The 22920-nt window shown below is 45.3% G+C and overlaps 1 protein-coding gene across 1 annotated transcript in view; it reads right to left on the minus strand.

Annotated features, from left to right (window-relative positions):
* Positions 1 to 22920, minus strand: part of bcl9 (BCL9 transcription coactivator) — a 478755-nt gene that overhangs the window by 215268 nt on the left and 240567 nt on the right. Inside the window, exon 5 of the mRNA XM_078545908.1 lies at positions 2622 to 2747. Within this exon, the coding sequence (XP_078402034.1) occupies positions 2622 to 2747 (126 nt within the window). The remainder of the gene's footprint in view (positions 1 to 2621; positions 2748 to 22920) is intronic.

The following is a 22920-nucleotide window of genomic DNA, read 5'->3' on the forward strand; positions in this document are numbered from 1 at the left end:
ACAAAGAGGCTGCAAAGAGATATAGACAGGTGAAATGATTGGGAAACAAGATGGCAGGTGGAAGTCACAGTGGCATGGCTGAGGGTATCAGCAGCAGTTAAGCTTAGGTGAGGTATTATTCTGGAGGTGGAAGTAGGCATTTTCATCATAAGAATAGAAAAGCAGAATCTTTTTTTAAAAATGTGAAACTTGTAAAAGTTGGTCTAGAACTTCCGATCTCCGTATGGCCGTACCTGATGGTACTACTGACACCACAACTCGACCCCCCCCCTCCCCCCCCCACCGATTTCCCCTCGACCCAGCTACCCTCCTGACTCCCCTCAGACACAACTACACCCCTGACATTTCAACTCTCCCAACCTCCGACTACCCCACCTCAACTACCCCACCCCCAACCTCCTGACTCCCCCCAGTCATGACTACCCCTCCGGCCCCCTGTCGTCCCACCACCAACCATGGCCTGACTACCCCCTGGCCTGACTACCCACCAACTACCCTCCCCTGACCCCCCGACTATCTCCGACTGCCTGGCTAAACCCAATGACCCCAAATCACCTTTGTGATCTCTCAACTCTCCCCAACCTGCCAACCCACTCACCCATTTACCTCCACAACCTCTCAACTCCCCACAACCCCACCCGACTACTGAAATACTGTGCACAGTTTTGGTCTTCATATTTAAGGAATGATATACTTGCCTTGGAGGCAGTACAATGATGGTTCACTTGATTGGGTATTGGGATAAGAGCTCTGGTCCTGTGATAAATGACTGAGTAAATTGAGCTTGAATTCTCTGGGGTATGGAAGAATGAAAGGTGGTCTCATTGAAACATAGAAGATTCTAAAGAGATTTGACAGGGTAGACACTGAGAAGCTCTTTCCCCTGGCTGGGGACTCTAGAGCACGGGGTACAGTCTTAGGAGAAAGACAATCATTTAGGATTGAGATGAGGAGAAATTTCTTCACTCAAAGGGTTGTGAATCTTTGGAATTCTTTACCCCAGGGGTTTGGTCTCACAGGGAATCAAGGAATATGGCGTGCAGGCAGATAAGTAGAGTTGAGGCAGAAGATCAACCATAATCATATTCAGTGGCAGGTCAAGCTTGACGGGCCATGTACTCCTGCTCCTACTTCTTATGCCCTTATGTTCTATGAGTAAATGTTTACTAAGCTGCTTTATTTAACAGCAAATGATCATTTTCATGAGAATGACTCCAGGGATGAGGAACTACAGCTATATAGATAGATGGGAGAAGTTGGGACTGTTTTCCTTGGAAAAAATAAGGTTGAGAGGAGATTTGAACAAGGGATTCAAAAATCATGAGAGGTTTGGAAAGAGTAGATAGGGAAAAAACTGTTCCCAATTGGAGAAGGATTGACAATGAGAGGGCACAGATTTAGAGTAGTTGCAAAAGAAACAATGTAGACATGAGGCAAAGCTTTTTCACGCAATGAGTGGTAAAGATCTGGACTGTGCTGCCTGAGACTGTGGTGGAGGCAGGCTTCATCAAGGCATTCGAGAGGAACTTGGATTGTTATTTGAAAAGGAAGAATGTTCACAAGAGGAAGGCACTTAGTGAACTGCTCATTTTGGAGAGTTGGCACAGAGCCAAATGGCCTCCTCCTGTGCTTTAACAATTCTGAGAGTGTGTTATGGAGCAACAGATATGATTGGATTTACTTAAGTCAGAAACAGCTTATTTTGTCATTTATCTCATCGTTTTTTTATGGGACATTCCTGCACACAAATTGGCTGCTGATTTTCCCTATATTACAACAGTGACTACACTTCAAAAGTATATCCTTGGGTGTGATGTGCTTTGAAATGTGAAAAACACTACGTACAAACACTACGGGCAGAATTTTCCCTCCTGGGCCTAAGGTGGCGGGGGCAGGGAGTGTTTCCTGCTGCTGGGGATTTGTGCTGTATCGCGTGACCCTGACCTCATTAAATATGTATTGGGGGGTTTTGCGATGTTTCACGCAATGGGGCGGACTGGATGGCTCATGCCCTGCCGTCATATCTAGGTGCCATTTTTAAAAGGCGTCTGGACATAACTGACCAACCATTGAAAAAAGATGGACCTCCAGGAACATGCTGAAGCTGGGAGTTGGACCTCCTTGAAGACACTGTAGATGGAAGATGAACCTGATAGATGCTCCCCAACCCACTGCTGTGTCCTCCAAGGTCATGGTCACTGAAGGCTTCTGTCCTGAACTCCAGAGGCAGCCCCAGGCCTTCTTCAGTTAAGTGCCGATAACATGTACATGCCACGTTGGTCCAGACGTGTTCTGGACTAGCATGATTTCCTGCTGGCTGTGCAGACGATCGGGTTGGGGAGGGGGCGATTCCAGTCAGGCCTTCATGTGCATCCTGTTAGCGGGATGCAAATCGGCTTCACACTGGCCCCTGACTGGAATTGTGAGCCGCCATGGTGGACAGGAGCAGAAGATCCCGCCGTCATTTTACGCTGGCGTGAAACCTATTTATGCAGCGCCTGCTGCATTGTTCCCCCCTGCCCACCATTAAACAGGAAAATTCCGCCCTACATCTTTTTAAAGCAAGCTGCTACGGTCACAGTGAAGGCCCTAGTTAATAATCTAATAAAAATCCTAATGACCTTTTGAGGACTCACTGAATAAGCTCTGTTCCTCTTCTTTGCTCTCCGTCCCTGAGCACCATTCAGCACCACTGTCTGGCTGACCTCTTTCTGTGACACAAAGTCGCTGGCTTCTGCTGCCTCCATCTAAATTAAGAAGTTGAGACAGAGCACAAATTAAACATTCCTGAACTATCGGAGGCATACTTTGTCACAAATTACATAGATGGTATTTAGTGCCAAAGAGGCGTCACTAGTTTAGTTTTTAAACTTTCCAAACACACAAATAATTTAGCATTAAAATTGTAAGAGAATATTAGTAGATTAGCAGCTCATTTTACTAAAGACAAGCAATAATGCAATAACACCATCGCAATAATACTCAATGTTTTGTAATTTAGGGGCATTAGGACCGTGAGAAAGTTTATGGCATTCAGATTTTCTTCAGCCTCCTGACCTCAGCTTGACGATAACTATGACAACCTGATTCAATAAACATGATAAACAGTTAAAAAGCAAAGAATCATGGAAACAACAAGTAAACAGAATGGGAAGTAACTAGACGACAAGTGATTTTGGCAAAATATGGATTTCTTTTTATTCCATCTTCTCCCACTACCCCCTCAAAAAAAAGCATGAAAATAATTTGGATAAAATTCAGCTTGAACAATCACGTAGAAATTGCAGCAAAGAAAATGATGATGTGAAACTTATAGGAATATGGACAAAAAGTGGAGCTGTGAGACCAAGCAAAAACCAAATAATTTGGAATCTAGGATTAGCAGGCAAAACCGTGAGTGAACAATGGGCTGCCTTTAAAGAAGAGATAGTTCAAGTACAGTCAAGATAAAGTACATGAAGGTAAAGCGTTGGATTGATTTAATTCACGTACTTGACTTTACCATTTCCCTCATTGCACTCATGCAGAGCTGCACAAGTTGTATCACTTTATTGTGTTTAATCCAGCCCTGCAGTTTCTATGTTGTCATGGTTCTCATTGTGAGGGCAGGTTACAAAACCGCCTTTGTTGTGATGTGACCCTGAGCAATGTCCCGAAATAAGACTTGCCAGTTGTTTATAGCCACTTAAGGGGGTGGTGGAGGTTAATGTCCAGACCTGAGATACAGGCCATAAAGAGCAATATTCACAACCCTTAGCGGTAGTATTGAACTGAGCAGCTGTTTTTGCCTAATAAAACACCCACTTCATCACAGTCACTCACTTGTAATTTGGAAAGAGGGGTTGTCCTTGAGGAAGCAAGAATCCATTTGGTGTAATGGAGTTGAGACACAAAAAGAGTATCATCATGCAACTGAATGTTCTCTTATAGGTCTCAAAATAGTGAAAGAGAGAGAGAGAGAGGGAGCCATTCTGCAGGAAAATCACTGAGTTGTACAAGTGCTAGAGAGTGAGGATCTTGGGGAATTTAGTTACCCAAATAAGAGGTTGAGATGATTTAAGAGTAAAGGGTAAAGAGAGGGAAGAATTTCTGAACTGTGTTAATGAGAACTTATTTGATCATTAGGTTTGATTGAATTTTTTGAGGAGGTGACCAGGTGTGTAGAAGAGAGTAGTGCAGTTGATGTAGTTTATATGGATTTCGGCAAAGTCTTTGACGAGGTCCCACATGGGAGACTTATAAAGAAGGCAAATGCACATGGGATACAGGGTAATTTGATAAGGGGGATTCAAAATTGGCTTAGTTGTAGGAGACAGAGGGTGATGACAGAAGGATGCTTTAGTGACTGGAAGCCAGTGTCCAGTGGCGTACCACAGGGATCTGTGCTGGGTCCCCTATTATTTGTCATTTATATAAATGACATAGATGACTAAGATAAAAGCAAAAATCTGCAGATGCTGGAAATCCAAAACAAAAACAAAAGTACCTGGAAAAACTCAGCAGGTCTGGCAGCATCTGTGGAGAGGAGCACAGTTAACGTTTCGAGTCCGAAACTCAAACAATAGAACTAAGGAAAAATAGAAAAGGGGTGAAATATAAGCTGGTTTAGAGGGGGGAAGTGGTGGCTGGGACGAGAAGAGCTGGATAGAGGGCCAGTGATAGGTGGAGATAACCAAAAGATGTCACAGACAAAAGGACAAAGAGACAAAACAAAAATCACCACCTTCAACACCTTGGTGAGGACACAGCTTGAGTACTGTATGCAGTTCTGGTCACCACATTGTAGGAAGGATGTGATTGCACTGGAGGGGGTGCAGAGGAGATTCACCAGGATGTTGCCTGGGATGAAACATTTAAGTTATGAAGAGAGGTTGGATAGACTTGTGTTATTTTCGTTGGAGCAGAGAAGACTGAGGGGTGACCTGATCGAGGTGTACAAGATTATGAGGGGCATGGACAGGGTGGATAGGGAGCAGCTGTTCCCCTTAGTTGAAGGGTCAGTCACAAGAGGGAATAAGTTCAAGGTGAGAGGCAGGAGGTTTAGGGGGGATGTGAGGAAAATCTTTTTTACCCAGAGGGTGGTGACGGTCTAGAATGCACTGCTTGGGAGGGTGGTGGAGGTGGGTTGCCTCACATCCTTTAAAAAGTACCTGGACGAGCACTTGGCACGTCATATTATTCAAGGTTATGGGTTCAAGTGCTGGTAAATGGGATTAGGTAGATAGGTCAGGTGTTTCTCATGTGCTGGTGCAGACTCGATGGGCCGAAGGGCCTCTTCTGCACTGTGTGATTCTGTGATTCTTGGCCCAACTAGAAAGGAGGAATTGATGGATCTGGTACTGGGAAATGAGGTGGATCAAGTGGACCAATTTTTTTGTGGAGATGTTGACAATGATCATAGTGTCATACGGTTTAGATTAGCAATAGAAAAAAGCAAGAACGATATAAAGTAGGACAAATGGATTGGAAGAGTAGCAATTTCAATGCAATGAGAAGGGATCTGGCCAGGATAAAATGCAACCAAAGTTTGACAGGACAAGCTACAACAGAATAGTCAAGGAAGAGATGTTTCAGGTACACACCAAATACATTTCAACAAGGAACAAAGGTAGGGGAACTAAAAACAAGGCTTCTTGGATGACAAAGAGAGTATGCTGAAACAAAGCAAAAGGAGGGTGTATGATGCATGTCAGATGAATTCTTCAAGTGAGAATCAGATCAAGTGGTGAAGAAGGAGGTGATGAAGAAATGAAGGCTGGCACGTGTTCTGTCATAATGAAATAAAGACACCAATCACTCATTAGGGATTTGGTAAACACATTGGTGGGTTCACTTTAGCGGAGCAGGCACAAGGGAACAGTTATCCATAGAGAGAAAGCCTGAAGGCATCAGAGCTGTGCTGTGTTCTGCTCACAGGCAAAAGTGAAACTAAGACTGGATCACACGACACACTTCCCTTCTAGTGATGTCATGCTGCTATCCCTTAAAGGCATATTACAACATCCCCCTTTCTTTTTAAAGATATCTTCCCCCCTTCCAAAGAAGTATAACAATTTACAACATTTGTTCATGTTTAGTTATCGGTACGTAAGTGCATAGAACTGATGAATCTATGAGTCTCTAAAACGTAGAGGTAATCATTTGGGATGCCCAGATCTTGTAATGATAACCTTGTCTGGAGGTTTCTTTAATTGCTCACAGTGATCTGTGGGATTGATATTTTGGATTCCTGGTTGCATTTCTAACCTTGTCCTTGATGCAACAGGACCGCACAGAGGTTGAGGAGCTGGAATGCATCTGATGTGTCCTCGCTTATGCCTCACCATTGCGCCTTTGTGTGTAATGACTTCATAGGTCCTTGTTTCTGATCAGGGGAGGTAATGACGTAGTGGGAATGTCACTGGACAGGTAATCCAGAGGCCCAGGCTCTGGGGACATGGGATCAAATCCCACCAAAGCAGCTGGTGGAATTTAAATTCAGTTAATAAATCTGGAATTAAAAAACGAGTTGGTAATAGTGACCTTGAAACCATTATCAATTATTGTAAAAACCCATCTGGTTCACTAATGCACTTTAGGGAAGGAAACCTGCTGTCCTTACCTGCTCTGGCCTACATGTGACTCCAGATCCACAGCAATGTGGTTGACTCTTACATGCCCTCTGAAATGGCTTGGCAAGCCACTCAGTTGTATTAAACCGCTACGAAATCTACAAAAAGGAATGAAACTGGATGGATCACCTAGCATCAACCTAGGCACTGGAAACACAGTGGCAAACCCAGTGCTATCAGCCCTGCAAAGTCCTCCTCACTAACATCTGGGGGCTTGTGCCAAAATTGGGAGAGCTGTCTCACAGACTAGTCAAGCAACAGCCTGACACAGTCGTATTCACGGAAACATACCCTACAGACAATTTCCCAGGCTCTTCCATCACGATTCCTGGGTATGTCCTGTCTAACTGATGGGACAGACCCAGCACAGTGGTATACAGTCAGGACAGATTTGCTTTGGGAGTCCTCAATATCGACTCTGGACCCATAAAGTCTCATGGCATCAGATCAAACATGGACAAGGAAACCTCTTGCTGATTACCACGTACCATGCCTCCCCTCGCTCAGCTGATGAATCGGTGCTCCTCCATGTTGAATATCACTTGGAGGAAACACTGAGAGTGGCAAGAGCAAAGAATATACTTTGCGTGGGAGATTTCAATGTCTATCATCAAGAGTGGCTCGGTAGCACCACCACAGACTGAGCTGGCTGAGTCGTAAAGGACATAGCTTCTAGACTGAGTCTGTGGCAGGTGGTGAGGAAACCAACAAGAGGGAGAAACATATTTGACCTCATCCTCACCAACCTGCCTGCCTCAGATGCATCTGTCCATGACAGCACTGTCCATGACAGTGACCACTGCACAGTCCTTATGGAGACAAAGTCCCGTCTTCACCTTGAGGATACCCTCCATCGTGTTGTGTGGCACTACCACTGTGCTAAATTTTGAATAGATCTAGTGACTTAAAACTGGGCATCCATGAGGCGCTGTGGGCCATCAGCAGCAGAATTGTAGTCAACCACAATCTATTACCTCATGGCCCGGCATATCCCCCACTCTAACATTATCATCAAGCCAGGGGATCACCACTGGTTCAATGAGGAGTGCAGGAGGGCATGCCAGGAGCAGTGCCAGGCATACCTAAAAATGAGGTGTCAACCTGGTGAAGCTACAACACAGGACTACTTGCATGCCAAATAACATAAGCAGCAAGTAAGAGGCAGAGCTAAGTAATTCCACAACCAACGGATCAGATCTAAGCTCTGCAGTCCTGTCTCATCCAGCTGTGAATCATGGTGGACAATTAAACAACTCACTGGGGGAGGAGGCTACACAAATATCCCCATCCTCAATGATGGGGGAGCTCAACACATCAGTGCAAAAGATAAGGCTGAAGCATTTGCAACAAACTTCAGCCAGAACTGCCAGTGGATGATCCGTCTTGGCCTCCTCTGGAAGTCCCCAACATCAGTCCCCAGTCTTCAGCAAATTCTATTCACTCCATGTGATATCAAGAAACAGCTGAAGGCACTGGATACTGCAAAGGTTATTGGCCTTGACAATATTTTGGCAATAATACTGAAGACTTGTGCTCCAAGACTTGCCACACCCCTAGTCAATTTATTCCAGTACAGCTACAAAGCTGGCATCTACCCGGCAATGTGGACAGCACAACTACAACACAGGACAAATCCAACCCAGCCAATTACCACCCCATCAGTCTACTCTCAATTATCAGTCAAGTGATGGAAGAGGTCATCCACAGTGCTATTGAGCAGCACTTGCTTAACAATAACCTGCTCACTGACGCTCAGTTTGGGTTCCGCCAGGGTCACTCAGCTTCTGGCTTCATTACAGCCTTAGTTCAAACATGGACAAAAGGGCTGAACTCCCGAGGTGAGGTAGCTTTTAACAGAGTGTGGCATCAAGGAGCCCTAGAAAAATTGGAGTCAATGAGAATCAGGGGGAAAACTTTCCACTGGTTGGAGTCATACCTAGCACAAAGGAAGATGGTTGTAGTTGTTGGAGGTCAACCATCTCAACTCCAGGACATCACTGCCGGAGATCCTCAGGATAGTGTCCTCGGTCCAACCACCTTCAACTGCTTCATCAATGACCTTCCTTCAATAATAAGGTCAGAGGTTGGGATGTTCATGATGATTGCACAATGTTCAGCACCATTCACAATTCCAGAGGTACCGAAGCAGTCCATGCCCAAATACAGCAAGACCTGGACAATATCAAGGTTTGGACTGACAAGTGGCAAGTAACATTCATGCCATACAAGTGCCAGGCAATGAACTCTCCAACAAGAGAGAATGTAACCATCACCCCTTGACATTCAATGGCATTACTATTGCTAAATCCCACACTATCAACATCCTGGGGGTCACCATTGACATGAAACTGAACTGGACTAGCCATATAAATATTATGGCTACAAGTGCAGGTCAGAGGCTAGGAATCCTGCAGTGCATAGCTCACCTCCTAACTCCCCAAAGCCTGTCCACCATCTACAAGGCGCAAGTCAGGAGTATGATGTAATACTCCTACAGTGAGAAGGCGGGAGAATGGGGTTGAGAAACTTATCAGCCATGATTGAATGGCGGAGCAGACTCGATGGGCCGAATGGCCTAATTTCTGCTCCTATGTCTTATGGTCTTACTCCCCACTTTCCTGGATGAATGCAGCTCCAACAACACTCAAGAAGCTTGACACCATCCAGGAAAAAGCAGCCTGCTTGATTTGCACATCTTCCACAAGCATTCAATCGCTTCGCCACCAACAATCAGTGGCAGCAGTGTTTACCATCTACAAGATGACCTGCAGAAACTCACCAAGGCTCCTTACCCATGACCACTACCCTCTAGAAGGACAAGGGCAACAGATACATGGGAACACCAGTACGTGGAAGTTCCCCTACAAGCTACTCACCATCCTGGTTTGGAAATATATCGCCATTCCTTCACTGTCACTGGGTTAAAGTCCTGGAACTCCCTCCCTAACAGCACTGTGGGTGTGCCTACACCACAGGGACTGCAGCAGTTCAAGAAGGCAGATCACCACCACCTTCTGAAGGGCAATTAGGGAAGGGCAATAAATGCTGGCCTAGCCAGTGATGTCCACATCCCGAAATGAATTTAAAAATCTCTGAAAGTGACTGGACATATTGAGAAAGTGATTAGGAGAGCAACTGGGATTTTGGGCTTCATAAATAGACTAATAAAATAAATAAATAATAACTGAGTACAATGGCAGGGGAGTTACGCTGAACCTTTATAAAGCTCTGGTTAGGCTTCAGCTGGAATATTGCATCCATTTCTGGTCACAATACCTTAGGAAGGATATGATGGTCCTTGAGAGGGTACAGAAAAAAGTTACTAGAATGGTTGCAGGGGTGTGGAATTTAGTTACCAAGTTATATTGGAAAAGCTGGGGTTTTTCATTTTCTCCTTGGAGCAAAGGAGAATGAGGGGGGATTTGATAGAAGTGTACAAGATTAAGGCAGGTTTGGATACTTTAGACAAGGAAAACCAGTTTCTATTAGTTGATAGTACAAGGACTAGTGGGCACAGATTTAAGGTTCTGGGTAAGACATGCTGATGGAATGTGAGGAAAAACTGTTTTACAGTGGTAATGACCTAGAACTCGTTAACCACAAGTGTGGCCAAAGTGGAAACTCGCTGCCCACAAGGGTGGTGAAAGTGAAAATAATCAATGATTTCAAAAGGAAATTGGATAGGTACTTGAATGAAACAAACCAGCAGGGCTGTGGGAATCTAGAGGGGCTGTAGGACCGACTGGAATCTAGAGGGGCTGTAGGACCGACTGGATTGTTCCACAGGGAGCTGGCATGGACTTGATGGGCCAAATAGTCTCCTTCTGTGCCAGAAATGACTCTACAGCTCTAGGGCAAACAAATCCGGGGCTCCCTGGATGATGAAAGAGACAGATATTAAAATGAAGCAGAGAAAATGTGGTTATGACAGATGTCAGGTAGATCATACAATTGAGAACTGGGTTGAATATAGAAGGTTCAGAGGGGAATTGAAAAAGCAAATAAGAGAAACAAGGAGAGAATATGAAAAGAGTCTCATAGCTAACATAAAAGAGAATCTAATAGTCTTTAAAAGGTATCTAAATAGTAAGAGGAGTAGTGAGGCCAATTAACAACCAAAAAGGGGACTTACACATGGAGGTAGGGGGCAGGGATGAATACTTTTTAAAAATTCATTACAGGATGTGGGCTTTGCCAGCATTTATTGCCCATCCATAGTTGGACTTGAGAAGGTGGTAGTGAGCTGCCTTCTTGAACCACTGCAGTCCATGGTGCCTTTTGCATGTGCCTTTATCATAATAGAAGATGCTGCTCAGGTCATGGTGAAAGAGGAGGTATTTCAGACACTTGAATGAATTAAAATTGATAAGGAGGTGGTACTGGATAGGCTTCCTGTACGTAAAGTTGATAATGCCCCAGGATTAGATGAGAAGCACCCAAGCATACTGAAGAAAATGAGAGTCGAAATTAGAGAGTCGCTGGCCATAATCTTTCAGTCTTCCTTAGACTCAGAGTGGTGCCAGAGGCCCGGGGAATTGCAAATGTTACACGCTTGTTCAAAAAATGGTGTAAGATAAGTTCAGCAACCACAGACCAGTTAATTTAATCTGGGTAGTGGGGAAACTTTTAGAAATGATAATTTGGGACAAAATTAATAATCACATGGACAAATGTGGGTTAATTAAGGAAAGCCAGCATGGATTTGTTATGGGCAAATTGTGTTTTGCTAAAGTTTTTTGATAAAGCAACATAAAGGGTTAATGAGGGTCATGCTGTTGATGTGGTGTACATGGACTTCCAAAAGTCATTTGATAAAGTGCTGCACAACAGACTTGTGAGCAAAGTTAGAGCTCATGGTATAAAAGGGGCAATAGCAACATGGATACAAAATTAGCTGAGTGACAGGAAACAGAGAGTAGTGGTGAACAGTTGTTCTTTGAACTGGTGGAAGGTTTATTGTGAAGTCCCCAGGGATCGGTGTTAGGACCCCTGCTCTTCCTGATCTATATTAATGACCTAGACCTTGGTGTACAGGGCACAATTTCAAAATTTGTGGATGATACAGTTGTGGATGAAGCATTGTGAACAGTGAGGAGGAGTAGAACTTCAAAAGGACATGGACAGGTTGTTGGAATGGGTGGACAAATGGCAGATGAATTTTAATGCAGAGAAGTGTGAAGTGATTAATTTGGGTAGGAGGAATGTAGAGAGACAATATGAAATAAAGGGTACAATTCTAAAGGGGGTGCAGGAGCAGAGGGACCTGGGTATATATGCGCAGAAATTATTGAAGGTGGCAGGACAGGTTGAGAGCGTGTTTAATAAATCATGGAGATCCTGGGCTTTATCAGTAGGGGTATAGAGTACAAAAGCAAGGAAGTCATATTAAACCTGTTTAAAATACTGGTTAGGCCTCAACTGGTGTATTGCATTCAGCCCTAGGTGCCACACTTTAGGAAGGATATAAAGGCATTCGAGACAGTGCAGAAATGATTCACAAGAATGGTTCCGGGGTGAGGAACTTCAATTATACAGAAAGATTGAAGAAGTTGGGACTGTGCACCTTAGAGAAGAGAAGGCTGAGAGGAGGTTTGATAGAGGTATTCAAGATCATTAGGGGGCTGGACAGAATAGATATGAAGAAAATGTTCCCAATAGTGGAAAGATAAAGAACCAGAGGGCACAGATTTAAGGTAATTGGCAAAAGAAACAATGACAACCTTTTCACGGACTGAGGGGTAGGGATCTGGAATGCACTGCTGGACAGTGTGGTGGAGGCAAGGTCAATTGAGACTCACAAAAGGGAATTGGATCATTATTAAAAAGGAAAAATTGCAGGGCTATGTAGAAAAGTCAGGTAAGTGGCACTCAGTGAATTGCTCTTTCAGAGGACCAGCACAAACACAACATGCTGAATGGACAAAGGCAAAATACTGCAAATGCTGGAAATCTGAAACAAAAACAAAAAACTCTGGAAAAACTCAGCAGGTCTGACAACATCTGTGGAGAGAAAGACAGAGTTAACATTTTGAGTCTGTATGAGTCTTCTTCAGAGCTGAATGGACTCCTTCTGTGCTGTAACCATTTTATGATTCTATACCTGCTTTGTCAGAGACTCAGCTCAGGTACGATAGGCCAAATAGCCTCATTCTTCTTGTAAATTTCTTTGATAATATGAAAAAAGCTTTCCGCCTCAACTGATCAATGCTGGTGATTATGCTCTACAAAAGCATCCTCCAATATTATTTCCCTATCAGCATAACTATCTAGTACCTTCTGCATCATGCACTTACATCACATCAACCACTTTGCACATTCCATATTCTAAGCACTATGTCAGTAAAAAAGTTTATTCTGAGTTCCCTTTTGGATTCCCACCCTATACCTAAAGCCTGTAGTTGTGATCTCCTCCACAAGTGGAAACATCTTCTTCATGTCTGCCTGATCAAACCCGTTCATAATTTAAAGATCTGTATTAGGTTAGCTTAGTTTGCTTCTTTCTAAAGAGGCACAACTGTTCAGTCTTTTCTGATAATGTTACCATCTCAGTTCTGATATTCTTGTAAAACACATTTGTACTTTCCCCAGTCCCTCTCGATCTTTTTGTAACATGAAGGCTAGAGCTGTGCACAGTATTCTATGGCCTAATCAAGTTTCCACATAAGTTTAACATACCTTTTTCAAGTCTATTCCTCAAGAAATGAACCCCAGTGTTTTGTTTGAATTTTAATGGATTTGTTAACCAGGATTGCTACTTTCAATGATTTGTAGATCTGTATGCCTAGATCCCTCTGCACATCTATCCCATTTGTATTCTTATTTTCCAAGGGGGAGAATTTTCTCCCTGAGCTGAGCTCTGGCTGAGCGGGAGTGGGTGGGCGCGCAACCAATCGCCATCCGCGATAGACTTCTCGTCGCCATTTTACGTGGGCGGGTCAGTTAAGGCCCACCCAGTGTGACGCGCACCCAGAAGTGCTGAGCACTCCCTGTGCAGGTGGGGGGAGGAGGCTGAGTTGAGGCCTGCGCTATTTCATGCATGTGCGCAAAAGAGCGCAGAAATCTCCCTGAGGCACGGAGCTGCCTCAAGGAGTTTAATTTCATTTTGAAAAATTTAACCAAAGAGAAAAAAAAATTTCAGACATGTCCCCTCATGTGACAGTATCACATGGGCTGGGACATGTCAATGAATTTTAATGAAAAAATTTATTTGATTTATAAATCCTTCATGAAACCTCATCCCACCTGTGGATGAGGTTTCATGATAAATGCAAAGGCTTCCTGGGCTCTTCACCTGCCCGCCAACCTTAAGGTTGGATGGGCAGCCCTGACAAGTACCTCAATTAGTTTACTAATGGCCTTAATAGTCCTTTGACAGTTTTGCTCCCAGCACCAATCCGTTTGTACACTTCATATGTAGTTTCCACTATGCACATTTAAAATTTTGGAGCTTACCAAGATGAGGCATGTCACTACTGTTGCGATCTCCATAAAGACTAAAAAAAAGCTAAAAAATGACAACATTTTATATTTTAGAACTTCTACCATAACAAATGACTAAAATCACATATAACTAAACACTGGGCCAGAACTTCTGGGGAATGACAATTACAGTCAGATTGCCATTCCACTCCTTTTTACTTAGCTTAGTCAGGAGCTGCACATTTCTTGCCCAACCTTCCCACTTGGGCCTGCGAAGAAACATGCAGCATACCAGCTCCTGGGTCTCTTCAGTTTAGTGCAGCAATGTCGGGGGAAGCAAAGCCATGCCCCCTTTGAACGGCACTAGCTGCCATAAACAAGGTAAGTTTAAAGGTCCCAGCTGCTTTGAGAAGCCAGGGTAAGTGTGTAAAGTAAGTGGGTGAAGGGTAGGATGGCCGGGGGTCGGGTGGTAGTCGACGGGGTCGGGTCGGGGTCGGGGTTGGAAGGGTAGTTGGGAGGTAGAGAGGTGGTGGGGAAGTAGGTCGAGGGCTGGGGGTGTAGTCAGAGTGTTGGAAGGATAGTCAGCGGGTAGGAGGGTGGGGGGTAATTGGGGGGGGGGGAGCAGGAGGGTAGCTAGAAGGGGAGTAGTCAGGGTGATTACTTGGGGTGGTCAGGAGGGGAGTCAGTGTGTTAGCAGTGTGGAGGGGTAGCCTGGAAGTCCAGTGTGGACATGGGGTGTGAGGTTATGGGGGGAGCCCAGTGGGGGGTAGGGGGTGGCAGGGCGGGGTGGGGGCATGGTCAGTACTATAGTTACCCAGGAGATGTAAGTGATTTTAATCCTTCTAACTTTTCCTGGGTTACTATTTTGCTAAGGGAATCGGAACTTTCCAAAGTCTCCAATTTAAATAGGAGTATCGAATGATCTGCAATGCAGGGTATTTTCCCTGCATGTTTGAACTTCCCGGCAATTCCCATGCAATCCTTGGATGGGGACTTCTGGTGGGGGGGAGGTGGGTGAATATCTCCCAGGTATGACCACCTGGAGATTGGAAGTTCTGGGCCATTATTTATTTTTGTCAGCAACTTATACTTTAAACTACAAAAAGTAACATGGCCCTTTTACCCATCGCACTCTCCCCAGAATTGCAGTCCTCCTTATCAAACAGTCCACAGTTGGTCCCAATCTGTTCCTATATCCCTATTTCACCGAGCAGTAACTTTGAGTCACCATCTCCAGGCATTTTCCTCAGTTTTTGGAAAGTTCCTTAAATCCACCAGCAGCATTAAAGCCTGTTCTAAGGATTATTCTTCCCCAAACCATGTCAGAACAAATATCCAAGAACTCTTAGATGACTGCAGGAAGTGTCTCTTTGGCTAGAGACCATCTCCCTCCTGCATTTGGCTGTGGTAGCTCGCAAAAGCCAAGCAAACCTTTCTCTCTACTGACGACACAGATCTTCTGCTGTCTGGCTGTGATATTGATTGATTGGTAGGGATGCCTGTAACCTGATCTCAGAAATAGTTTCCTCTGTCCTCTTCCCCATGGCAACATGAAACACATTAACCTTGCAACCAGATGGAAATTCTAATTTGCTATCATTGATCCCAACTCCTTTTCATCTTAGAACTAAATGGACAGTTTACAGCACAACTGTTTACACCCAATACCAACAACACCTTTCTGGGACTTTGGGAGACTCAGGGTCTACTCATGGTAAACTCAGAAACTGCTACCATTGTTTCCAAACATAAATACCTTACACCTTCTTCTCAGTAAAACAATCTAAGCCTTCCTTTGATCTTTAAAAACCTATCCCCACCGCCAGGCAGACCACAAAACAGCTCATACAACTCTCTTCATTTACCTTAAATTTAAAGCTGCAGTCCCAAAAAATATTATAAACCACATGATTGCAACATCTGCCCACTAAAGAATGAAAAGTCATCATCATAATGCTGAGTTTCATAAACATTACCAAAATATAACAATTTAAAATATTCTATACACTTTACCAGCTAACTTACAATTAACTTACTACACACAGTACACAGAAACACAAACAAGTAACACTTTCCCCCATGCTTTCACATTGTCCGTTAAACAGCCCATCTTGGCAGCATCATGATGCTTGACCTGCATCACATAAAATACATGTAATAGTTAGGATTTAAAATCCTTTTATTGTGATTCTTAAAGCTCTCCCTCTCAAATGACAGAGGTGTGGTTTTGTTGAAAGTAGCTCCTTTCTCATGATAAAGTCCATTTTGTTTCCATGGCCAAAATTTTCCGTTTGGCAGGCGGGCAGAGCAGGTGCTGACGTGGGCGGCCGCAGACCCGATCGCTGCCCGCAATCGGAGCCGCGCTGCCATTTTGCACGGGTGGGCGCACCTGGATCCAGTGCCATAAGCGCTTCAACAATTTGTTACGCTCTGGAAGGGTGAGTACCATGCTAGTGTTGGGTATTTAACCCAGCAGAGTAGATGTGCGATTAGCCCCAATTAGGTCTTCTCTGTTTTGCAGGAGAAAAATGCGCACAATGCTCATGAACATTTGCGCACTGGATGCGACCAGACCCAGTTGATGACATTGAGCCGTTTTGAGCAGGAGACCCTGAAGCTTGAAAGGCGCCATGCGCCCAGGTCCACAGGTGACGGTGAAGCTGGTGTGGAGCGGCCAGGTATTTGAGGTCCACAGTCACATCTGCTCTGTCTTCCCACCATCCAAAGCACTGATGATTGTTGGAATCGTTAATGTAGCAACATTGCTCATTCACAGACTGATAGAGTCAGACGTGTGGGTCATAGACAAAGGTCCCTCGGCCCTTCGAAGATGCACGTGTCCAGCACCTTCCAAAGTCGCCACTATCCCCATGGCCTTTTATGCCATGGCATCGCAACTGCACATCCAAATACTTATTGAATGTTAGGAGGGTTTCTGCCTCCACCACCCTTTCAGCCAATGCGTCCCACATTATTGTGTGCAAAAGATCCTCATCACCTCACCTGTCAATCTCATGCCCCTTACCTTAAATAAATGCCATCCCTCCGCCAAGGGGAAAAGTTGCTTTCTGTCCACCCAAACTACGCCCCTCATAATGTTATGAAGCTCAATAATGTCATCCCTCAATCTCCTGTGCTCAACGGCAAATATGTGTATGCTACGTGTCTTCATAACTCCAACTCTCCAGCCCAGCATGCATCCTGGTCAGCGACCTCTGCACTCTCTCCACTCCGATCACATCCCTCCCATGAAGTGCTGATCACAACTGAACGCAGAAGTGTAGCTGTGGCCTCGGCAGCGTTTTCTGCACTTGCAACATGACCTCCCTGTTCCTACATTCTATTCCTTGGCTAATAAAGGCAAATATGGCATTTACCTTCTTAAACGCCTTTTCTACCTGTCCCGCTACCTTGATGGGCTTGTCGACATTCCCAGCAAGGTCCTCCTGATCCTTCTTACTTTCCACGGGTCCTACTATTCCTCGTGTATTCCCGTACCTTGTTTGTCCTGCCCAAGTGCATCACCTCACACTTACCACATAACATTCTATGTGACATTCCTTAGGCCATCTAACCAGCCCGTCTGTATCCGCCTGTAATGTTTGGGCCTCCTCTTGACTATTTGCCACCCCACCAATGTTTGTCTCCTTAGGTTCTGGAAGGTTGAGTGCATTATCAGCCTCGGGGCAAAGGGATGAAGTGTGTCACTGTGTGGACACTAACTGATCCACTGTCCTTGTTGTTATTTTCAGCATCATCAGAAGCTGGCCACCAGGCTTGATTGCAGATGCCCCCTCTCACACCTGAGGGCCCTGAACTGTCACCTGCATCACACCATTTCTGCGAAGCAGGCACCAGTGCAGAGACTAGCGATGGGAATTGTAACATCGGCTAGTGTCCCGGGGCACAGTGGAGAGGGCACTTCACAATCGCTGGTGGAGATGGCACAGACAGAGAGTGCCGATGGTGCCAGGAGCCGGAGGACTGCAGGGGACCAGGCACATGCTGATTTGGGCCTTAATGATGTGCCTCTGGAGTCACCCGCGACGCAGCAGCTACAGGAAATATGGCCGGGTGTGCGGGTGCATCTGGGAGTGTTACATGAGACTATGCTTCACTTGGTGTATGTGGTGGAGGAGTCCACGCAGAGCATGAGTGATGCCATGTCAGAGCATCATGCTTCCTCCATGGAGAGAGTGGCGACTTTCATGGAGAGGGGCTTCCAGGAGAACAACCAGCTTCTCCAGGGGATACACTCGGACCTGCAAGCCCTCACAGCACCAGTGGCAACAGTTGGTCATTGGCAATGTGGGACATGGTCTGGGCACCAAGTTTCCCAGCTCGGTGCCCATCCATCTACAGTGAGCAGGGAGGTCCGAAACGAACTCACATTGGCGCAGCAGCTTCCTGTCGTCTCTGCGGGTTCCTCTCAGAGCTGTCTAGATGAGGGCAGCAGCTCTTCCGCCCCTTTGCCAGTTGCATCCGTTGAGGCTGCGACAACTGGGGAGGTGCCAGCTGTGGAACTGGCAGCTCCCTCCCAGGCGGGACCACCACAGGCTCCACGTGCCAGAGGACGTCTGCCAAGGTCATCAAGGCCAACAGGACAGCAGAGACAGCAGGCTCTCTCACAAGCCACTCTGACCGATGGGGCAGCACCAAGACGTAGCACCCGTAAACGTAAGCATAAGGCACCTTAGGGACACCATGGGTTTCTCACTGGTGCTTTTGTGTTGGCCCTAGATTAGGGAATTATTATTTTTTGCAGTTGTAAAAGTGTTTTGCTTTCATTTTGTTGGACCATATGTTGGATCAAAATAAAACCCAGATGTGTTACCCTGGCTGAGGGTGGCTCCTTTGTGCTGCATTTATATGTTTTACATACGTGTCATGAGTGTTTGAGTGAACACTGGAGGTTTATGTACAAAACCCTTAGTTGCAGCTGATGAAATGGAAGATGTAGCACTTAAGTGCCGCATATGGAAGTGCCAGGCAATGCTGGTCCTCCAGATCCATTTGTGTGGAGCTAGCTGAAGGTTCATTGGATTAAAGTCTCCCAGGTGTCCCTACCTCCTTGGTGTAGTCCCGGGTCAGCGTTCAGCCCCTCATCATCGCCCTGTGCTTCCTCATCCTCAGAATCTCTGCTGGATTCATCATGTGCAGTTGCATCCACTGCGTCAACGTCTTCATCATCCACAGCGTCCCCCCTTTCCAGCGCAAGATTGTGCAGAGCGCAGCATGCTACCATTATCACTGAGACACGATTTGAGGGGGTACTGGAGTGCGCCCCCTGAGTGGTCCAGGCATCGGAAGTGCATCTTGAGAAGACCGATGGTTCTCCACCACAGCCCTTGTGGAGCCGTGGCTCCTGTTGTAGCGCCGCTCAGCTTCTGTTCTTGGATGGTGGAGAGGCGTCATGAACTACCTTCTGAGGGGATAGCCCTTGTCACCCAGCAGCCATCCATCCAGCCGAGCCAGAGCACTGAAGAGCCCTGGCACCTGGGAGTGTCTGAGGATGTAGGCGTCGCGGGAGCTGCCTGGGTACCTTGCACAAACTTGCAGAATCTGCATCCTGTGATCACACACTATCTGCATGTTCATGGAGTGGAAGCCCTTCCTGTTGATGAAGGCACCGGGCTCACCTACTGGCGCCTTGATGGCCACATGTGTACAGTCTATTGCACCCTGGACACGGGGGAAGCCAGCAATGGCCGCAAAGCCTCTGGCTCGCTGTGCCTGACTTGCCTGGAAGTGGATGAAGGTCAATGCACACCTGAACAGAGCGTCTGTGACCTGCTTAACACAAGTGTGGACAGCTGATTGGGAGACACCGCAAAGATCATCCACCGAGCCCTGGAAGGAGCCAGAGGCATAGCGGTTAAGGGCAGCTGTGGCCTTCAGGGCCGCTGGCATGGGGTGTCCACCCACACAGTTAGGGGAGATCTCAGGGCCAATCATCTGACAGCTATAGCTGACTGTCTCCCTTGACAGTCGGAGCCTCCTTCGGCACTGTACCTCAGTCATGTTGAGGTAGCTGCTTCGCCACCTGTATACCCTGGCAGCAGGATAGTGGCGTCTTCTGCAGCCCCTTCCACCTTGGACTACCTCTTGGCCCAGCGCCCCTTGTGCCTGCACCTGTACTCCCAAAGGTGGCTCCCCTGGAGGCCGATTGTGCACTCCTGACCTCCTCCTTATTCTAACCCTCCCTTCTTCCTCAGAGGAGCTGCCTCCAGTGGACATGTCAGAACCCATACCCAGACTAAAGGGAGGCCTTCGGAAAGCTGCAGGCCCGATAAAGATTACTGACTGCAGACTGCTGAGCTGAAGGTTCAAAGTACAGAGAAAGCTGCTGGAATTCGTTCTGAACTACTACAGATCACACAGGCAAGTTTAAAAAACTTTCTGCAATAAATACTTCACAGACCAGGTTGACAACCCCACCGAGCCCTCTTATCCCACCCGTGGATGAGTTTTATTAAAAAGTAGCTTACTCACCTGCCCGTTGCACCCATGCGCTGAGCCAAAGATTGCACAGACGCCAGAAAATCGGCGTCGATTGCCGAGTTAAGGGCCTTAACTAGCCCGTTAATTAATAGTGGGTGCACGTCGCATTTCATTGCTCACCCAACGTCACCACGCGTCATTGCTCATCACCTAGAAAATTCTGCCCCATGTCTTAGTTAAAATTGATCCAGTCTGGGAAACTTTGACATGAACACTATTACTGACTTCTGATAGACCCTCTGACTTTTGAATACCAGCGAGTGTAACTGCAGACTTAGAAGAAATTGTCTGCTTTTACGCTCTGGATTCAGTATTTCCTTTTGATTTCCTTTAGAATCAGTCTGTGAATCACTTGATCCAAGTTTTAATATTTGATCTCCATTTTCTTTCACGACTACAGGTTTTTAAATGTCTAGATCCGCAAAAAACATTTGAGCTAGGCAATCATCTGAGTAGTCTTTCTCCTGTTTAACTGCAGGGTTATGGTTCTCCTTCACTGCTTTAAGAATCTTGTTGAGATTATGTTTATGTTCCATCAAAAATTCTTGATATCCTTTTTTAATTATCTCTCACAATTTTCTGCACTCTTTCTGTTTTTCATCTTCCCATTCTGTACAAGCTTTGTCCAATTCTTTCTGAGCAAGACCAACAGCTGCTTCACTTTGGAGATTAATTTTCTTTTCCAAAACTTTAATGTGGCCCTGTAATTCCAGAGCATCCTTATTAGCTACAAACAAGTTCTTATGCTCTCAGAAGTCTGTTGTATTCTTGATCATTTAGGACTGCGACAAGGAGAAATTACTTCACTCAAAGAGTTATGAATCTTTAGAATTCTCAACCCCAGAGGCTTGTGGATGCTGCATCATTGAATACATCTAAGGCTGTGATAGACAGAGTTTTGGTCTGTCAGTGAATCAAGAGATATGGGCAGTAGGTGAGAAAATGGGGTTGATGCCCGAGATCAACCATGTCTGTATTGAATGGCAAAGCAGGCTCGACGTGCCATATGGTCTACTCCTTCTGTCCTTGTGTCCTTTTGCTATCTTTCTTTGGTTGTTCATCAGCCTGGAACAGTGCTGATGTATTCTGTTTTGACATCCGCAGTTCATGACCTGCAGGCAAGTTCAAAGCAGACAAATTCAGTTCATTTGCATTTGACTTTAACTCTTTGCTGCCGATCGAAGGCTTCAAGTGCCCTTTACACACAGAAAACTGAGCTTTTGATTCTCTGGATACATCTTTAGTTGAAACAGTGCTTTCTACAGCTGGATTACAAATTGTCCGTGATTCTTTGAGTATACTGTCAATTTCGGCTGACCTGTTTCCAATCCCAGGAGATGGTAATGTCTATCATTTCCTAGTATGATTAATAGGCAATTTTGACATTACTCCTACAATAACAGACCCATAGACTAAAGCATAGTTTAAATTCACTCTACACAATGGAACAGATAAACAATTTCCATCAATACCCTATATTTATACATTTCTATTTAATGAACTCTGGAAATAAGTTCACACTTTTGCTAACATCAAGCTATGAGCCAAACCTTTGTCCCTAAAGATAACAATCATTTTGGATCCTTTATCAATCAAACATAAGCTTACTTCACCCTTGAATAAAAACTCCCATAGCCTTTCATTCTCCAAATTACATCAACTGCAAATCCATTAGGTGAGATTGTTTTTTCACTAGCCCCACCTACTGGTACAGCATTCCCTGGTGAAACACTAGAGGCACTCACAAAGGCTTTGACCTTGACTTCCAGAAATCTGCTTCTGCATACCCTGTCTTATGACAATAAAAATGCTATTCTCGTTGAATAATTTTTATCTCCTACACTGATACTTTCACTTCTCTGAGAAGGATTTGTCACCAGAAAGAGTCAAATAAACTTTGGATGTCTTTCCTACCAAAACACGTTGTAATAGGGTCATTCAAGTTTCTTGTGGCCACTGTAACTTTGAAGCAATTTTCACAAATGAGACAAAATTCATTTCAATTCCTTTGCGCTGCATATAGATACTAGGTGAATATTCCTTGCTAAATCAAAAGCAGGAGTTAAATCTGACCCATCATCAAATCTGCTTGCTATTCCCAGTTCACATAATCAAACCCTTTTTCTGTCTAATTCATATTTTTTGGCAATACAGGGCAGAATTTGAAATTGGCCCCTCCTACCTGCAGAAACTTCTGGTCCCACCGACATCAATGAGTGTAAGCGTCTCAGATTTGCACTAAATGCAGTCTCTCGGCAGTACCTCGGAATTGAGGATGGCATCTGTCAGGCTTGGTGAGACTTCAGATAACTGAGGAGCCCAATTCTGGGTCCACATGTTCTTCCGCAGTGGGGGCATGTTGTTGCGCAGGGGAGTGGAAATCACAGCC

This window comes from Cetorhinus maximus, chromosome 7 (genome assembly GCF_964194155.1).
Source record: "Cetorhinus maximus chromosome 7, sCetMax3.hap1.1, whole genome shotgun sequence".
Classification (NCBI taxonomy): domain Eukaryota; kingdom Metazoa; phylum Chordata; class Chondrichthyes; order Lamniformes; family Cetorhinidae; genus Cetorhinus; species Cetorhinus maximus.